Below are 20,708 nucleotides of genomic sequence, written 5' to 3'. Positions count from 1 at the left end.
AGGAACCACCAAGCACGATGAAGCTACACCTTTCATTGTACTCACCAGGTGACTTAATTCCTCAAATGAGATTAAGAATTCACCACCCAAATGTAATCATCAGACAGCAGGAAAAGTATGTGGAAAGTTCAGCTCATTCTAGCTGTTCCACAGGGACTCTGGGGGAACGAATACACAGGTAAAAAACTGCTGCTTAGGTAGCAACTGCTGAAAAACTGCTCCTCTCCCTTCAGTTTTCCAATAGTCACTTGTCCTTCTTAACCAACCAGTGCATTTCCCCCTGGTTTTGTAAAAAACATCTACTGTACTTTGTCTTTATAGAGGCAGCACCCAAACAGCCATAACTCTGCTGTCAATCCATGCCGGTATAAAGTCAGGGATTTCACAAGTTATTTGCTCCTGTAAGTTTTCTCACATGGATTCATCAATGTTTTCTGAGTTCTAAGGATTTTAACTCAGTTCCTGATCAGTCAGTTTTGTCAGCCTCTCTTTTTGGGAAGTTTCCCTGTTACATCTGCTGTCAGTCCATGTGCAGTTTCAGACAGCAATGGCAATTAGTCCTCTTTCACTAGCATGTGTATTCAGAAGCACCGCAGCTCTCTCAGCCATTTTAACTCTTGCTGGAGGTCTCTTTCACACTAGCACCCTCTCTAATGTACTTTAGAGACATAAAAGCACTGGAGAAACATTTCAAACTGTTTGGACAAACAGAAGGCTTGGGCTGAAAATTGTTTTTCTGGGAGACAGCATAAAACCTGTAAAATCTGAGATCATGGCTTATTTAAATCACTGTTCAGTTAAAAAGAAATATTGTGTAGCTTATACAAGGCGGGGGGTGGGTGGGGGGGGGCAGAATGACCTCAGTAATTGAGGCTCCTTTTGGGGAAACACAAGTTGGATGTCACAGCTTACACACTGTCCTACAACTGGGTTTAGATGTGCACCACTCTGTGACCAAGCAATGGCACTGCACACCAGAGCAGAACAAGTCAGTGAAGAGCTGCCCATGTTTGAAGAGAAATACCACTGGGATGAAAGTATCTGTCTTCTGTTTGACCTTGAAACTGTCAGGCTTCATTGAAAATAATGAGGCTTAACAATCATAGCTCCTGCTTTTCAAACGAATGATGACTGAAATCATCAAAATGAGGTATTCCTCACCAAATACACACCATGCAGAGCTTATTTGCCTTTTGTTTCAGTCATATGTAGATTTTCAATTTTATTTATTCTTTATCAGAAGAGAAAAAAAAGGGAGCAGTCAATTAAGATATTGTACCTTTGAAAGAAATTTAAGCTACGAGGTAAAAGAGAAATGATAGCAGCTATTATAAGATAAAATAACAGAGGGCAAAATATACCCCTACACAGACACAAGACCCAATATACCACTGAAATCCCACTTAAGCCTACAAAATAATGCTATGTGCTGAATCAGTGGTTAATAACTCTTGATATAGCCCCCAGGGGGCTTTTTGGAATGATAATCCTGGACTCTTTGTTCACCAAGAGCCCAACTCTGTCATCCCAACTCACATTTTCATTGTGAGTAATAAAAGGCAGCTAAAAATGCTGTTTGTGCCAGTGAGGTGCTACCTGTGAGGGGTGAGGGTGGCAGAGCTAGCCCTAGTTGATAAGGCTTTGTGCCCAGCCCAGTGGGATACTGCAGGCAGCTCCCTCTGGAGACTGAGCATTTGAATGTGGAAAACTTCAGTAACAGTTTTATACCTCAAGATCAAAGGTAATTTAAACAGAAGAATGGAAGGTACTGGGAACTAGTCTCAATGTTTGCAGGGTTTTATTCAAAATATGGAAGACATGAAGAAACCAACTTCTGCTACTTCGAGTAATTTCACCAAATTTTACTTAACTGAAAGCAGCACTGACTAAATTTGATTGTATTCTAAGACAAATTCTAACCAATTCTAACATTCTAACAAATGACATTTGCCTTTTTGCTTGTGAAGAGTCCTCATAGTATAAGTTAAATGTGCAACGTGACACTTTCTCCTGAGATGTAAGCAAGGACACTCACTGAATTTGCATCTCATGAAGCAACTAAATAAGTAAATTTAAGAAGAAAGTATTTGAGTTCTTATTTTAGATCAGACAGAAGAATGATATGGCGAGCGGGCCATTCGGTGGTAGTGCTGAAGGTCCAAATGTGCAAGGACAGACACACACCTTTTGGAATGATCTACAAAGCCTCTTAAGGGCTCACTCCCCATTCTCACAGATTTTAATTTCTTCCTTAGAAATTTTTGAAAACTGCAGTAGATGACCTTCATTATTCCTTGGTTCTTCAAATACTTCTAGAAAATCTGTCCCTTAACAAATAAATTCTCTCAACGAATGCCACATCAGCATTCTTTATACAATTATTGCATGCATGCATGCAAAGTGAGTACAAAAGGACATAGAAAATACAGGAAAAATCTATGGATTCAAATGGATAGGCACAACTTTGGTTTTATTTCTATTGATTTACATATATCCAAAAGTAGAAGGTAAAAATGTCCAATGCTTTTCAAGATAGATGGATTTTGCCTTGATGAAAAGCACAAAGATGACGCTAGAAATATTCTTTATCTACACTACATACTTCTGTGATGCTCCCATGAAATGGAAAAAATAAATAAAACACGCAGTTTAGGAAAGGGACATCCAGTCCATCATTACTTTTAAGTTAGCAAAAGACACAATGTTAAGAGTCTTGAATTGCAGTGGCTTAATGCTTTCTCCATACAAATTTGGAATTGAGCAATTAAATCTGTGTTCTATAAAGAAATAAACAGAATTCCATAAGGGGCTTGCTGCTATCATGTTACAGGCTTAATATTGTCCTTTTCAACATGTCGCTAAGCTTTAAGAAGATCCTCATCTTTAGAGGAAAGAACAGGAACACCTGAACAGGTTCATTACTAGGATCATTACTAGGTGAGTCTTCCCCAAGACATATTCTCAACCATTCTCAAATTTTCTTCCAGGTATTTAAAACGGTGTTCCCTTGTCCCCTGTGCACACAGCTGTCAATGCCTGGATGGAGACTATGTTGTTATGTGGAGTGTTCTTACACAGATCCTGAATTGCTTGTCAATCTGCTCTGACTTTTATCAAAGCTTTACTCCTGTGAGTAAAAACAATTTTGGTTTTAGACTTTGTCTCCATAAAGCAGACTTAAAATCCTAACTGACAGAGAAGTTTGCTCTGGGAGCCCAGAAGCTGAACAGACTGATGCAAGTATGTTACCTACTACTCCCTACTGCTCACTCTCATGCACATTTTTGGCTTGCTTCCCTCTTTCACACATTCTGCTGAAGAAGTCTAGCTCTAACCTGTAACTTGGGATCAGTAAAAACTCTGCAGCTGCTTAAATCCACACAGGTTGGTACATCCTTTCACACTGCTCCACCTCTGGCCAAAGGAACTCACCCCAAAGACAACAGTTGTCTTTACTCCCAGGTTCTGAATATGACAGTTATACAGTCATGGAGTGACCTTCCTGGGAATCATGCACCAGAGATAGACAAAATGGACACCCAAGTGACAGAAAAGGGCACCCTTCAAGTAGCCCATGTCCTAATCTGCAAAGCAATATACAGACAAGCCAAAAACAATGGTTTCTACCTGCAAATGGAGGAGTTAAGTGATAAAACCAAAATCATCCTGGATTTTGAAACGCTATATAAAGGCTTATAAACCTAAGCTATAGCCCTTGGTTATCTTTCCAGTAGATAAGATTAGGCTCAGGCTATGAAGATGGCCTTACTTGCATGATTTCTGGCTTCTTGTGGAATGTGTTTTGCTGACACTAATTCCCTTTAGAAACCAAGCTTTTGAAAATATATTAGATCAATAAAATGCATTCGACAAAAGCACTGCAAGCAGTTTAGCAGAAGAGTTCAGGGAATGGTTGTTTGGTGAGTGGTCATACAAACAAATTTACTTAATTTCATTTAGAATAAAATGAAAAAACTCCCTTCCTTTACCTCTCCTTTCCTTCAGTTTTCCTCTTGGATAAACTTAATAAAATTCTAAATGGCATACTTGTTTTCAGGCATTTTCTGTCAATTCAAGGAAACAAATGACAAAGAGAAGAGAGGCTGCTGTGATACTGGTCTTGCCCAGAATCCGGTCACTTGGATAGGATCATTTACTCAGGAGGCTGGAGCAAACTGGTTCAGCTTTACTATCTGCACAAGGGAACTGGACCCCAGCTGCTTCCCTCTCAAGGGAATAGCACTGTGCTAACACTGGGTGTTGGGGTGGCTTGTCCTCAGTTTCAAAATTTGAGGCTGCTTTGAATAAAATACTTAGATATTCACTGTTTTGAAGCCTGGTGTCAAGGATATGACCTTGCAGTGCATGACCTATCTACCATGCTACACAGCCATCACCCTCTCACTCCTGGCAAATTCAGCTAATTTTTAATTACCCTTATTCCTCAATTCAGGTATTATTTTTGCTACCTCAAAAGTCTGCCTTTTTAACAATAATTTTTTTATCTCCTCAGTAAAAATCACTGCCCATTGAATTTAATGGTCCATAACAATTCTTTCATAAACCATCATGGTGATAAAGACTACATGTGGCTCCAGTGCACAGGCTGCCTTTCTCTTCTTAACCAAGTTCCCTCTGTATTTTTTGGATCTGAGTCTGGGCGTGGTTCTAAATGGCATGCTGGAGTTCAGCCATGGTTTTGAACCTGATGCTGAGTAAAATTCAGTGTCCTCTGTCAGACAAGTGGCTGGACTGAGTGGTATTAATGGTCCTTCTTGGTCTTAAAACACACATCTCAGATACTGATTTAGCAGCATCAGTGAGCTCTAAACCATGGCAGACCACAGTGCTGAATCTAATTGCTACAGGCACCACTGCCAATTCCTGCCTTTCCGACACTGTTTGTAATGTCACTCCAAAAAGTATGTTCCATTAAATGTACAGGCCTTAAATTTGGCAGGGCAAACCATTCTGCCTCTGAAAAGCACTGTCACCAAACAAGCATTCATATTAAATCCCTTTCAGCATCTTCTCAACCCAAAAGAGTAATTCGGTATATGATTAAACTTAGAAGCAAATACAGCCAGTTGGGCTCTTGACAGCAGACATATTTTAAAATAAGCCTGGCTTACACAGGCCTTGGCTAAAATATTAAGCCTTTATCTGTGGTCCACAATAACTAATCTTGTCAAACTGTTTGCCCTCTACCTTCTGTTTGGAAGATTATGAGCTAGCTCACCATTACTATTCACCTTGTGCCATCACTAGCAGCAGGAAAAGTGAGCAGTAAACACAGTTGGTCTATTTTGACAGCATTTCACCCTACTTTGCATTGATGTAGATTGTTACACATTAGAGGATAATACAAAATCAGGACTTTGCTTCTATGCTGGATTTAATGCCACCTTGTGAAAGGTATCACTCCTTTACTTTCAAATGCTTGCTCAGGACAGCATACACTGATTGCCAAAAATAAATGAGCTTCTGAGAAAGAAAAATAAACCCTGAAACAACTACGCTGTATTTCAGTACATAGAAATCTACAACACATCATAAAGACCAGTCTCTTATTATTGGATAGACCATTCACATCTGAGCATGCGGCTGATATTAGAGATAAAAAATGAACAATAGCTGAATTAGAGGATATATTGGCATACTTAAAGTCAAATGATGCACATCAGATTATTTAAACAAATCTCCAGATTTCCTTTATCACTCCAGCTTGAATCCAATAGTTTATTATGGCAATTTTATGCAAAGCTTACTACTGATATTTGTGCCAGAAAAACCTTTTCTATACCTTCTTCCATAAGCTTGAATTACTTTTAGCACTGAGTACTTTAGCACTTTTAGTACTGTTTTCACACATTTTGTGTCACAGCTGTTCTCTTTTCTTAGGAGAAATCTTGACATGGGAACCTACTCCTTACATTTCCATGAAGTTTGTGCTGATATGAATAGGCAAGGGTCTCCTGGATTTTCTTGTCAAATACCTCCTGGCAGTCTGTGTCACGTGCTTATGGAAAACTAGCAGTTTTACCTTATGGTAATATGTCTTCCCCTCAGAAAGTATTCTGTCATAGTATTTATTCATTCAAAGAATAAATAATGAATAATGAATAATTAATGAAATGTTAATTCCTGAAAACTCCCGATGAACACTAGTCCTGCCCCTTGGTAATGATGTCTGATATCATTAAAGTGCCACGAATCAGGCAATCTTATTGTGTCTCTGAAGTGTTCCTCACATTCTTGAGGGCAATACAGTTTCAGATCTGGGTTCTTCACGTCTACAAACATAATAATAATAAAAAAATATCCCACTGAGTTAGAGACTAAAATTGCTGAATACAGAGCCTTTTTCTCTAAGCATCTCAATCTGGGGTCTGAACTGTGTCTGGCAAGAGCTTGCCAATTTCCTTATAATACATTCAACAGAAATGTATTTCAGGAGATGAAAAAAGGACCTCCTTTTTGGTTTGTTCTAAATCCATCTTCACAAAAATTTAAAAGCAATGTCAAAAATTGATTATCTAAGACAAACCGTTTCAAATTTGTGAAAAAGGAAGAGTTATGATTTATTTACAGATCTGCAGAGAATGGCCTTATTAAGAGACTCTAGAAGTTGAAAGTATCAGTCTGAAACCACCATATTACACCTTCCTGCATGTTAGACTTCTTGTAAAGTCAAGTCTGAACCTCTCAGTTGCCTATTCCAATCAAGTCTCACTTCTTTCAGACACCTTCTGGTCAAGTCCTGTTTACAATGAGTTTGTACAATTGCAAATACCGATGTGCTATGGTGCTGGTTTTGGCTGGGGTGGAGACAATTTTCTTCTGGCCAGTATGGGGCTGTGTTCTGGATTTGTGCTGAAGACAGAGTTGATTATAGAGAGATGTTTTTTTACTGTTGAGCAGGGTTTACACAGAGCCAAGGTCTTTTCTGCTTCCCATACTGCTGCACTGGCAAAGAGGCTTGAGGTGCATGGAAGGTTGGGAGGAGACACAGCTGGGATGGGTGATCCAAACTGACCAAAGGGATATTCTGGATCATATGGTATTGTGCTCAGTATAAAAGGGAGTAGGAAGGAGGCAGAAGGGGGGATATTCAGAATGATGGAGTTGGTCTTTCCAAGTAGCTGTTCTGTGTGATGGGGCCCAGCTCTCCTGGAGATAGCTGAACACTTGCCTGCCATGGAAAGAAGTGAATTAATCCTTGGGTTTTTTTGCTTGCATGTGCAGCTTTTGCTTTTCCTATGAACCTGTCTTTATCACAACCCATGAGTTTTCCAGCTTTTACCCTTCCAATCCCACTGGTGAGGGAGTGAGCGAGCAGCAGTGTTGGGCTTGCCTGCTGGCTGGGGTTAAACCACGACAAGTACTCAGGCTGTTTCCCAGGTACATCCCATTAAAGCACAGCTCTGGCAAACTCCCCTTCATATCATTAACCAGAAAGACAATGTTAACTTTTTTCTTGATTCCACAAGAATTTAAAAAAACCCAATGCAGACTTAATGGCTCTAAGCAGCTCTCAATCCTGTTCTACCTCCCTGAGGTGGTTCCACCTCTTGACCAAAATTAATCTAGAGCTTATGGAGAGAAAATCCCTTCCTACAAATTATCATCAAATCCCTCCACTTTAAAAGTAAGTTTTACATAGGTTTGTTGTATTTTGTCACCGATGTGATACTGCCCAAGCTGGAATGATGCCCACCACAGCACTTGGAGATCAAGTTGCAATGGAAACAGGTATGGATGTAAAAGGAAAGCATTTTACTAAGCTGTGACTAGTGATAAGTCCTTCATAATGGGCTCAGACTGGCAGGTGAACTCTCTACCCCTCTGGTGGTTTGAGGACAACTCACACTTGGTCATACTTCTGTAAAGTATTTCCAGAAAAAAGGGCAGTCTCCCCTCAAAAACTAACAAAAAAATCCATGGACAAAACATCCTCTCTTCCTCCTGATGTTTCCCTTGGTGGCAATTCTGCCTGGTGATGACATGAGTGGGATTGTAGGAGATTGTAGGAGAAAAGCCTTTTAATTTCTGTTGACGAAAGCATAAAAATTTGGCTTTACATAAAGAGTCACAAAATTCTTCAAAAGCATAGAGCAAAATCTACAAAATGTCTTTTGCGTTGAATGCATCACTTAGATATCCCTTTTATCTGATGTGCATGTGTTATATCCCTTAAATAATTTATGATCATTTTATCAAGGGCTGAAATAGAAATTATAGAAATACATATATTATGAGGCACAAAGTAAATGGCTAAATAAAACAATTTTATTGTACAAATTTCAATACCTGCATAATACACTATACCTGCAATGTCTTTCATTCAAAGGCTGAATTCTGATACTTTCTATGGGCAAGAATTCCATGATCTGAAGCTAAAATGATAAAATTTGGTCCTAAAGATTTATGCCTTCCAAGAGCTCAGTGTTTGGATTTGTATCCTTATACCCACATCACAGCATAAATGTAGAACAGGGAAGTTGAGCAACTTGCCAACAAAGCAACGGTGGCAATTTTGGGGTTAAAGCTGTTGTTAGCTCTCATAAACACAGTTGATGCTGTCCTTCTACAAAACCTTGTTAAAAAAAAAAAACCTTATGGAAAAATCTGACTATTAATCAATTGCTCAGTAGTAGTAGTAGTAGTAGTAGTAGTAGTAGTAGTAGTTCAGAAACACAAACTGCAATTTTTTCCCCCTGGTTTAGTAAAGGTATACTTAATTTTAAGCAGTGGAAAAATTTTAATGATTTCAAGTTTGCTTAAAATAAAATAGTTTTTTGGCTTAGTCAGTTATTTATTTTTGTTGTTGTAAAGAACTGTCCCAGCAATTCTCTAAAAGGTTATACGTAATTCAGAAGCTTCAGAAAGTCTGGGCTTTCTTTTTGAGCTTCTGCATATACATTTACAGTACTCAATCTTTTGCATATGTTAAGAAACAGTATGAGTATTAACAGAAAGAACCGCAAATTTATTTTTATTCCTTCAGCCAAGCCACAAATAAATGACTCTTGCAAACAAACCAAATACTATTTAGTAACGGCAATGTAAATGCCATGGACTTATTTTATTTGGATATAAAATATTAAATTAAATGAGTATTTGCTGTGACACTCTTTTTATCATTTTGAAAAAAAAAGCAAGTCTGAGAAAAATTTTTCTTGCTATTCTTCAAGGAGCACTCAATCTGCTGTTCAAAGTTATTTAATAATTTGTCACAGAATAGTTAACTATAAGCTTACAAATACTGTGTCAGCATGCTTCTTCCTATTGGGCAAACAACTTCAAAATCTAATTTGTTTGTGTTATTGGTCTTACTAAATATTAGTCTTTGCAAGTCTGGTTTACACCACTGAAGTTAACTATGCCAACATTCTGATTTTGTTCTGAAGTATTCCACAACAAGCTGATATTATACAATACAAGCCCAAGAGCTAGCTGATCCAGTTTACTGAGTGTATACTTAGTGTATTTTGCTACTGATAAATCAATAAAACCATGTTGTAATCTACAAACTTCCATCTCTCTGAAGCAGCTATAAGTAAACTGTAAATGAACACACAGGTCAAAAACTGGGATGCTGTGATTATGTTGACTCTGAAAACATTTGACTTTCATAGAATACATTTTAGTGTTTGAGAGAATGAAGTTTCAGCACTGCTTTTATTTTCGTGAAAGGCTGAGTTGATAAATATTCAAATGACAATAAATATTTGTGTTTATATTGTAACTACCCATACTTTAACAAAACAATATCTGCACTGCAATCCACAATGTACAGAGGTTAAGTAAAAGTAAACCATAGCTACAAAAAGAAAATAAATACTTGACTTTGACTGTATGTGCAATTTTGCATTCTTCATCCCTGTGAAACTCCCTGCAGCCAATGGATATCTTGGCTGTGCAAGGAATGCACAAAAGGCATACCTGTCATTCCCTTTGATTGGGATTTTTTGTCTTCATTCTCTTAAGTGCACCACTGAGCATAATACTGGCACTGATCATAAACTGTCAGATGCTACAGGCCTCACTATAATTAATGAGACTCAAAATATCAGGAGGAGGATATCCTATAATCTGCTCTGGCAATATCACACATTAGAATTGTATGAGGCTTTCAGCAGTGATACCACAACCTCTTTTGTTAAGGGCAGTCCCTAACTTTTAATGTCTTACTCCAGGCTGTTCAGAAGTCCTTAAGCTGCCTTCTCTAAAACCAAGACCACAAGTTTCTTTGAAGGTGATAAAGACAACAGCAGTGCTATCAGTTCTCCTTTTCAAGACAAGCATAAAAAAATAATACTTCCAGTTAGACTATGCAGCCAAGCTAAGGTAAACCTGGTTTTAACCCACATCTGCCGCTTCTCAGGGGAGCAGTACACACCAGGGTTGAAGACACTTCTATGTTTTTCTTTCTGAAGCTGTGAATTTCTACAGAAGAAACATATGAAATGCTGTTAGACCTGAAGGTGTGATTCTGTGGGAGGCCATCACAGGTGCCCACCTGGAAAACGGGAGATGGAAGTTCTGATACTGGTTTTATATTTATGTTCAAGAGGCATCGGATAAATCTGAGAAAAAGCCCTAAAGGTAAGTGTCAGAAACAGGACTTGTTTCTTGGAGGTGAGTAGACTATTTGCTCCTCTCTGATCCAAGCAGCCTGCATTATTTTCTGCTACATGGCACTGCTTCGAAGCGAAGAACAGGGAGCATCCAGACCAGACCTGTGTGGCTAAAATGCCTCTCCGAGGTACAGGATATCTGAATCTCCACAGATGGAGGAGAAAACTGAGATCCATTCTGTCACACCCTGGAGGAGAAACCCTGCTCCCAAACAACTACTTGGAAAATGAAGGGTGGGATGGGGGCAGATGGCAAGAACACTTTTGAAAGAAATGTCTTTCAAAGAGGTCACACTGCTCTGCATGGATCTCTGAAAACGGCGTGCCTCACTGTGTCTCAGCATGTGCTTCTCCATGAAAACCAGACAGAAAAGACCAAAAGTAAATTTTTTAATAATTTTTTTCAGTTAGAAGTTTTCAGCTTATGCTTCTCCAAGCCCTTCTATCCCAAGTGCTTATCCAAAGTGATTCTTTGGGCAGAGAAGTTAACAGTATTAGTGGTACGGAGTTATTAGGCATTCCCTCCATCACAGCCTGCAAATTTTTAGCTGGATTGCAACATGAAGTGCCCAATTAAAAACTGGTGTAATTCAATAAAGATAATATAATCCAATCAGGAAAATATATTTCATTCCAGTTTTCCAAAAGTTACATACTTCCTTTTGTACAGTATGAATAATATGTTAGCCTTACCAAAGGAAAAATGATCTGCCTAGTGATACAGAAATGTGTAATGACAGCAGTCCAGAGAATATGCCAACGATGACTGAATTTGTTCAGCTCACCTTAGATTTGAATATTAGTTCAATATTTTATTTCCTTCAGACCCAGAAAATTGATTTCTGTCTATATGTTGAATTTCTCTGAGGCTGCACATAACCTCATTGGCTTACTGAATTTTTTTTTTATTACAACAAACAGGTATCTCTACAAGACTGTTTAATTCATCATTTCACCATGTATGTTAGTGCAGTCTGAGGGGAATTTTTCTGAGAGGAATCACTGGTGTTAGTGCAGAATTCCAAGTATTTAAAAAAATCCTGACCCTGCTATGTACTGCTTTCAGTTAGATCAAGCATGACTTTTCTCACATATTTCAATTAGTCTTATTTCCTCACTGACTAAAGCAGACTACTGCAGCCTATTGCCCCTAAATCTTGTGCATTCACACAGCCTGTAATTGCTACTCTATGGTAATAATTTCATATGTGGTATGACTTATGATTACTAGATTTTGTGTTTTTAACTTTCTCATGTTCCTATTCATGTCTGGTATGCCAAAAAAATTTGCATCAGCTCTGCAGAATTCTTCAGAGTATGTGGTAGATTTGCGTGTCTGGGAATCTTCCATCTGGCTAGTGTGGGTTTCCTAAACACCATAAAACCCTGCCTGTGGAGATTGTGTATCTCTTATGGGCCCCATGGAGCTTTTAATCTGCTTTTAATCATTGTATGAGGCAGCCAACACATCAGTCCTCATCATGGAGTTTTTTCCATTTTGAATCCCATTTAATAAGTTTTGATCCAATTCTGAAAACCAGAACCTTTGCTAATTTGCATTGGTATCTTAAACTGACAACAAAAGTTGTCTTCCTTTGCTTTCCATTTCCTTCCATACAAACTCTGATATCCATTGACTTCTGTGGATTGCTACAGCAAGTATAAGATTCTTAGCACCTTGCCCTCACTCACTTGTCTTTTGAATGTACCCACCAGCATCTGTTTCTCAGTAAACTACAGGTCATACCCTTAACTGGGACAAATGAAAGCAACTTAGTGTGACAGAGCAAAGTCAATTTGCTGTAACTAAGAAACTAGCTCTGTATCTACATTCTTCAACAAGACACCAGGACGTACTTTACATTTCAAAACGCCAGCACCAGTTAAATTATTCCCCATATGATATTAAAAGATTACCAACTATTCAAACTCAGCCGAATTTCACAGCAGCAGGCAGCTCAGTAGTTATCATTAAAAGGAAAATCACTTTTGACATGTGCTAAATTATTTACTGACACAAATCAGTGTACCTATTAGTATCTATGAAATCGCACTCCTAGCCTCCAGTATTTAATGTTTTGATCTGACATGCATCAGAGTACAATTTTGTAAGTAAAAAAAAAACAACAAAAAAAGTGGTTTACTTTTATAGAAAAGTCTCAACATCCAAATATAACATCTTTATAAAGTAAGAGATTAAATCATATTTATTGTTTTGAAAGAAGAATATGAAAGGAATAGCTCTCTCAAATTTAAAATAAAGCCGACTCAGTTCTCTAAGACTTGGTGGTTCCTCCAAAACAAACAGCTTTAAGTCACAGTGAATGTACAACTTGTTTCTTTTGTGAAGTGCTTCTGCCTGCAATTTCTAATTAACTAGCTCCATTCTTTCCTACAACAAGTAGCTCAACACATACAAGCTACAATGTATACTTCAGCTAAATATATGTAGGTATGATTTTAAAAGGAGATAACTAGTTAACAACATTTGCATGTTGCAGAGAGGCTCAATTAGTATAATAATTCTGAAATCTTGCTTTTAGCCTGTTCCTGGCATAACTGCCCCATACTGAATACAATCTGCACACTAAAGATATGTTTGCAGTTAAAATTCTCCAGAGACTTTAGACCCATACATAAAGATACTTATTTCACTCTTTTCTGAGACACTGACCTGTATCCTCATTTGAAAATGAACACCACATCTTTATGTTATTAAATCTTTGTTTTGATCTATTAGTATTCACCAAAGTGCCATTTTATACAACCCCACACTGAATAGGCAAGGCTGGAGGTAACCATCTGCAGCTTTAGAGTCAGCATTTGAATTGATGAAAAGAGCTTTGTGTTTTCATTGCCAAGTTTGATTCTTCCAGTCATTAGACATTCCCCTCAGATCGCATCAATGAAGTGAACTCCCTTACACCCATGTGTTAAATTCTCTTCTCCTCATGGTTTCCTTTGCCAGCTATACTCCAGAAAGACTACTGGGTCTTAGCCACATTCTTCTCACAGCTGTGTTAAAAAAGAGCATCAGAGCTTCTTCCCAAAATCCATATGTGTATCTGGTCAGTCCCCTGTCGGAGGGTCACCTCACATTGTCGTGTGATTATTCAAATATTCATCCTTGTTCTTCAACTGCACTGCTCTGATCATTCTGGGAAAGATTAGACCCTCCAGCCAGCAATGAAGAACGGGTTGGACATTGATGTGAAATACACACAGCTCCCGCACTCAGAAGGCAGCTTAGTTTTACTTGCAGAAGAGGGGGACACTAACTACTTAATAAACGCTTGCTTCTTATTTCTTTACATTTTTTGTATTCTTTTTATCCATGTCAACTGTTGGTAGTAACTGTTTTTGTTGTTTCATAGATCAACTTATATCTCAGCATCAGCTCAGAAAATAAATGAACAAGTACAAAAGCAGAGAAAGCATTTTCAAAAGGCTGGAGAGAAATTCAGGACTAAACAAATAAAGGATGTGTTCAGTCACAATGAAATTTAGGTGGTCAAAAAAAAAATCAGACCTTAGGGGTAAAGTGAATGTTATTAAGGCTAATTTAATTCAGAAGACCATTTAGTTTTCTTATGTATTCAATCAACTAAAAATTTTTATCCAAAGCTGTAATTCTCCCGACTTCCTCTTTAAAAGAAAGAAAAAGAAAATTGAAAAGGTCTCTAATGAACAGTTAAGGAAAAATGAAGCAATGACTTCTGGTTTACATCACTTTTATATTAGCTTTATTCATAGTCAGAACTACCTTGGCAAAGTACACAAGCAGGATCCTTCTCACAATTTATGCTTATTTTCATACCTGTATATTTCAGTACTGCACTGTTGCTTTGTGGATTTGTGTTTATTTTTAGAGGATTACATAGAAATTCTACCCACTCACCCTCCTCTGCCACTTCACACAGCTACGCGACTGTGCAAGTGTAGCTGTGCTCACATGCAGAGCTGCGCTTTACTGAGCCAGAATCATTAAATTATGAGGAAAAAAAATAGAACACCCCAAAAGACAAATTGCATTAAAATTCCCTCCAGCTGCAAAGCTGTTGCAGAAAAATAGAACATTTCCTGGAAAAACATCAAAAGTGGCCTCAACCTTTACTGATAATTGGCTAATATTGATTTGGTATTACATTATGACCTGCTCTGATCTCACTGACATCAGCAACCACTCCACAATCCCAGAGGTTCCAGCCGGAAGGACATTTTTAAAATGCCTCGCTTCCTCTGTTGGCAGAGGTATTAATTAATTCACAGACTCTCCCAGCCACCTTCTCCAGGTCAGCCCCATTTCCCTGCTGGGACTGCACCAGCTGGCTCCTGGCTTCTCAAGCAGGACAAACTTGCAGGGGGCCTGTGGTACTATACCAACATTCCTGGTGAATACTGTGCTCCTGTCCCAATTCTTTGTAACCACAAAATAGAAGTATTAATTAAATATAGAAAATTATAGTCATAGCCATTCCAGAGTATTGATTAAAATATTACTGTGCAGATAATAGTATATTGAATAAGTATGTATTGTTTTGTGTGTACATACATGTATTCATTTACATAGACCACAGTTAGAATGTGTACTTGCTTTATAAAGTATAGCGCTCTCTTAAAAGTCTAAGTGTATCTTCATAGTGTCTCAAAATCAAAAGATATTCAAGCAAATGCAGCTAAATCTGTGTGGCCACCCTTTGAGCATCAATGTTTCTTGTTTTACACCAGCATCCCTGTTAGGATGGTGAATCATCATCACAGGCAAGAGCAGACAGTCTCAGTTTATATCTCACACTGCAGCTAGCCAACGTGAGATGTTCACCCTACTTCAGTATAAACAGATGTTTACTACACCCAAGTTGACTATAAGTAGATACCAAAACATCCCCCTTCTGGTTCACATCCACCTGCTGTTTCGTGTGGGATAGGATCAAGAAATTTTTTAGATATTTTTTGTCCTGATGAAAAGCACAGGACCACTATTCTGACTCGGGTCTCATGTCTAGAAAGCAACAACTACCGGTGGGTACACAAATGGCTGACATGATGGAAATGCTGTGGAGAATTACAACTCTCTTTTAACCTCTGCATATCATGCTGAATGCAAACACTGAAGTTTTTAAGAACATTAAAAAATTCTTTAGTGTTGCCAAAGAACAGATTAGCAAAGGCAGTGTAAACCTAGTAAAATACATTGCATGAAGATAAAAAGTATGTATTTTCTCAACATTCTTAATTACAGTAATGCTCTTTCTTAATAAAGGTCATAATTATCTTACTATTCTGATTTTTAACTGTTGCTATTTTACTGAATAATATTGAGAAACTACTTTATACAGCTGACAAAACTACTCCCTTCATATGTCAGAATTCAATTTTAGTTGAGCATTTTAAAAAGTCAAGAAAACAGATTATTTATAATGGTCTTTAGTCTATGAATTTTAGTGACACATTTTAAACTACATTAAGCATCCTTTTAAGGCAGTGCTAATAATTAATACTACTGTAATTAATACCAAAAAACCTTTCTGTTGACAGGTTTATAAATTGTCAGTCCTTTTCTGAAATGTAGAACATCCTACATCTTCTAAATAAAATGCTAAGCTAACAAATGAGTTCCTGCCTAATTGCCAAACACTGATTTGTATGAAGCAGTTGAGGTTACAAAGAAATTGGGAATTCTCAGCCCGGTTTCCCTGCTGATGAGTACGAACTGTCTGTGTAGCTCTCCCAGAGGTGTCAGAGGAATCTCTATAGTGTCACACAAGGGTTCTTAGCTCAAAGTAAACACACTTTCCACAAACTCAGCTGCTTAATCTGTTTGCAGGTTGAATTATAAGATGGGGGTGGATGACTCCGGGTGCTGGGAAGACGCGCAGAGCATTTCCACAGTTTCGTGGTAAAAAGGGCATGCTATTGTCATCAAAAGACTCCAACCAATTGTTTGATTTTGCTATAGGCTCAGTCGTCTGATCTTAACAATAATGAAAACTAACCTGACCAAAATTTTCCCAAGTAGTTGAGCATGTTAAATTACGTAAATTCTTTTCACTATAGCGGTACATCACCACTACTTTAATTCAGTTTGTGGCTGCACTTCTACTTTAGCCACCCTGGGTACACGGGATTAAACAAGATTGTTTCACTTCAGAAAAAAAAACCAAAACAGTAAAAACTCAACCTCTGCTGAATAGCTATATTATTAAACATTTATAAATAAAACCAGATGTAACAAATAAAAACAGCTAAAAAGATTCTACCAATATTCTCTTTACCATAACCTAATTTTTTTAATAGGTTTTTTCTTAATTAAGCGCACACCTCTCAAAGTTCCAAATATGTCTAAGCGCTCAGAATAAAGACTTGAGTGATTATCAAACAGCCACTGGAGGGTTTAAAGAGATGACTAAAAAGATGCATTTTCATATATAAATACTTTAATTGTATTTTATGTAGTTATGAATAAAATAAAAAAATAGGAATAAAACTGATTTTAAATAGAACTCCGCATGTGTTTCTTTTAAACAATAAAAGCTTTTGTTAGGTCCTTGCAATATATTATAAGCCAATTTCTGGCTACTCTGTAAATATGCTGTAGACATTAAAGTTGAAGACATATATGGACAGACAGGACAATTGCATCAGCTCAGCATTGGCCACCTTGGAAGGGTGAGAGAGGAGAACTTTGCAGTTGATGAATGTAATGCAAAGATGAGAAGTGCTGGACTGTCAAGAGGCACTACTAATAACAAACACGACAATTAGAATTTCACTAGAGATGAAGTTCAGGTTTTGGAGTTCAATAACCTTTTAACAGGGAAACTCATGATGGGAAAGAGAATACAATCTCTGTTCACTGACTCAAGAGACTTCCTGTGGCTCTCAGTGAGATTTTGAAGCCATCCCTAAACAACCCCATAAGCATCTACCGTGGCAAGAAACCTGCCAGATGTGTAACAGACCAAAAATAAGAACCGTAATATTCTACCATGCAATTATAAAGGCAAATACTCTGCAGCCATAGGATTGCCACGGGGTAAAAGAACAGTGAAAACCATTCATAGGAGATGGAAAGACTTTCTCTGTGCCTTGCACATGTAGGAAGCAATTTCCTTAACAGTAATGAGGTACCTTGAGTTGCCTAATAGCACAAAACTGTTAAAATGATCAACTTCACACTGAGTAGGAAATGAGCTGACAAAGGAAGAATCGTTTTAAAGGACCTTTTCTGAGTGCTGCCACACTTTCAGTTATAGACAAAATACCAGGAAAAATGTTTCCTGTGGATTACAACTGCAATTTTTGTTGGAAGGCAAGTGACTTACTTTTGAACTTTTTCATTGGCCTCCTGAGAAGCTTCCAGGGCTTTCTGGAGCTTCAGCTCAGTGTCCTTTTTCTCAGATCGAGTTTGCTGCAGCTGAGCTGCCAGATCTTCAATCTGGCCATAGGTTAGGGTCACAACATCCTCCCTTCCCTGCAGTCCACCTTCAGAAGTACTGAAAGCACAGCTAGGCTGGTTCTTCAGACTCAATCCTTCAGACAAAGACTTGTATAACCTGGGAAAACCAAATCATACATGTTATTAAATTTCAAACTAAGGTTGAGCTGCAAGAGTTAATTAATACTTTCAATATTGTCATATATATGGACTCACTTGGACTAGTAGTAAAAGAAGTTATAATTCAGAAGTGACAGAGAACAAAAAAGAACAAACCTTCTCTGCAATGCTCTTCTGGAAGTATGTAACAACCATAAAAATTTGAAAAAGTAAAAGAAAAAATCAGCAAAAACTCAAGAGTAAGTATTTTTCAGCTGTGTCATCTTCTTGATCACCTCTGAGCTGCAGCAAAAAGTTTTTATTGTTATTTACATGAAGTTGAATTAATCAGTATAAGTTACTGATGTGTTAATAACTTGTGGTACACAGGACCCTCTTTCAGCAAGCAGAACCACCAGCTAAAGGGGATTTATCTGCAAAAGAAGACTTTTCAATAAAATGAAAGGAATAAAACCACTACAATTCAAAAATTAAAATCACTAAATCAGCAGGATTACTTAGTAATATGATTTGCACATGCTAATCAATTCTAAAGGTCTCCGTTTCATTTTATCCAGGATTTTGAGGTAAGTTCATAGAGATTCCAAATCAAAGAGCACAAACCCAACACTCTTTCAATGCACAAACCAGAATATAGTACTAAATGCTTTGTATTTGTGTGCCATCAAGTTCTGGACAAATCAAACATTATTTCAGTGTGGATTTCTAGTAGCTGTACACACTGATTAAAGTATTCAACAGTCTACATGACACCTGCTAGTATGCAATAGTATATTTTCTTTCTCTGCAGTTTATGAAGGTGTTTGCATGGAAAACACTGACTGTTGCAACAGCCCATGAAGGAAAACCATAAATAAACTAGAATATAATACACATGGACAAACAAAATGTGGATGAACTAAGAGAAATAGCGAAACTAAAAGTTCAGAGTGTTGACCTATCATCGTGCATATTACTTGTGATTATCTGAAAACAATGTGAAAAATCTTCTCAATTAAATGAAGACATATTGAAAATATAAATATTTACAAAGGGACATTAAAATTCCTAAAATGGACTAATTAAAAGAAATTACTCTAGTGGTTGCACATGAAATTTACTGACTGAAGTTTCACTACAGTTGAGCATTGATCACCATGGAAAAACACAAAGGTATGCAAATAGTGTTGAAAGCAGGTTACTGAAACACCACTGCTGCCCGCTTCTTAAACACCTGGCACAAGATTAAAAGAAAAAAAAGACAGATGAGAAGCAAAACTGTTCAGTGAATATATGGGTCCCTGATTTAAAAAAAAAGCAACAAAAACTGGAGGATAGACTAAATATTCTACCTTTTTCACACCAGCTCAGAGTTTTTTCCCAGAATATATGAAAAATAAAATAATTTATTTAGATCCTAAAATCCTGGCTCTCTGTGGCTACAACCAGGATTCTTTTCAAGGACTGGCCATGAAAAACACATATATACTACTACAATTGCAATATAATACTACATGTCTTAACTCATGATTGCATCTGACCGACCAATAGATTCTGATGTATACACTTTGTAACCAGTGTGATTCCTCCAGATAAAGGCACTGTGATTGATAGATCTTTTAACTTTTTTTTTTCAAAAGCATGTAATTTTCAGACTTCCATCAATATGTGTTTTGTTTTTATTTCATCCCTTCTGAAATTTACTAATTTGAAATTCCTTCATTCACCTGAAGATTATTTCTTCATGCTATAATAAAAAAATAAATGGGAGTTCTAGGCCTGAAGAGTGGGTCACAGAGGTATTTAAATAATTCCTGGGTTTCAGTAATTCACATATTCTTGTTAGCAAGTCTTTTGCTTTACTATGGCAACACGGCCTCTTTCCTGCTCCAGCTTGGGTCTCAGAGCTTCAGGGACCTGCCTTAACTGTGTCTAGGCAGAAGAAAAAGGGACATGAATTGATATCACTTGTGCAGTCCTGTAGAGAGCAAGAGGCTTCCTCAGTCGCCAAAGTCAGAGTAGCTTCAACCCTGCAAAGGAATATCACCAGTTGTAACTGCTCCCAGAGGGACTTTGGCTGAAAATCAACTCTATGAAGTGCTCCTAAAACACTTCTCACCTTGCCAGGCATACTTTTGCTGCTAGGTGGGAAATGATTTTCCACCTGAAGCAATAACTGAACAACATAGCAAAATCTTCCACCTAAAGGAACAAAAAAAAAAAAAAAAAAAAACAAATCAGCAAAAAACCAAACATTCCCTACCCGTTCCCTCCCTCTGCCTCCACCCCAGTGATAAACATATCCAATGTTCTCAAAAGCATGTAGCTCTGACCTTGGTTTTCACCACAAATATTTCTCACAGCTCCTGGAGACCTCTCAGACCTCAGCCTGCACTCAGGATGGCTTTGAAGAGCGTCCCCCTCATGCTGCTGAGTGCACTCAAGGGCCAGGCAGCATCGATACCTTGAAAATACTACCTCAAAGGTGCTCTTAGGAAATACTGCAATAAGACGGTATCAAAAAAAGCCCA

General features: G+C 37.7%; 1 protein-coding gene across 7 annotated transcripts in view; it reads right to left on the bottom strand.

Moving 5' to 3' along the window:
• Positions 1-20,708, bottom strand: part of MIPOL1 (mirror-image polydactyly 1) — a 186,719-nt gene that overhangs the window by 6,723 nt on the left and 159,288 nt on the right. For all 7 annotated transcript variants that reach the window (XM_038137478.1, XM_038137483.1, XM_038137480.1 and 4 more), the window contains one exon: positions 17,966-18,196. In XM_038137478.1, coding sequence (XP_037993406.1) covers positions 17,966-18,196 — 231 coding nt within the window. The remainder of the gene's footprint in view (positions 1-17,965; positions 18,197-20,708) is intronic.

This window comes from Motacilla alba, chromosome 5, assembly GCF_015832195.1.
Source record: "Motacilla alba alba isolate MOTALB_02 chromosome 5, Motacilla_alba_V1.0_pri, whole genome shotgun sequence".
In the NCBI taxonomy this organism is placed as follows: Eukaryota; Metazoa; Chordata; class Aves; order Passeriformes; family Motacillidae; genus Motacilla; species Motacilla alba.
Note: the sequence above shows the minus strand (reverse complement) of the source record. Positions and strands in the feature narration are given on the sequence as shown.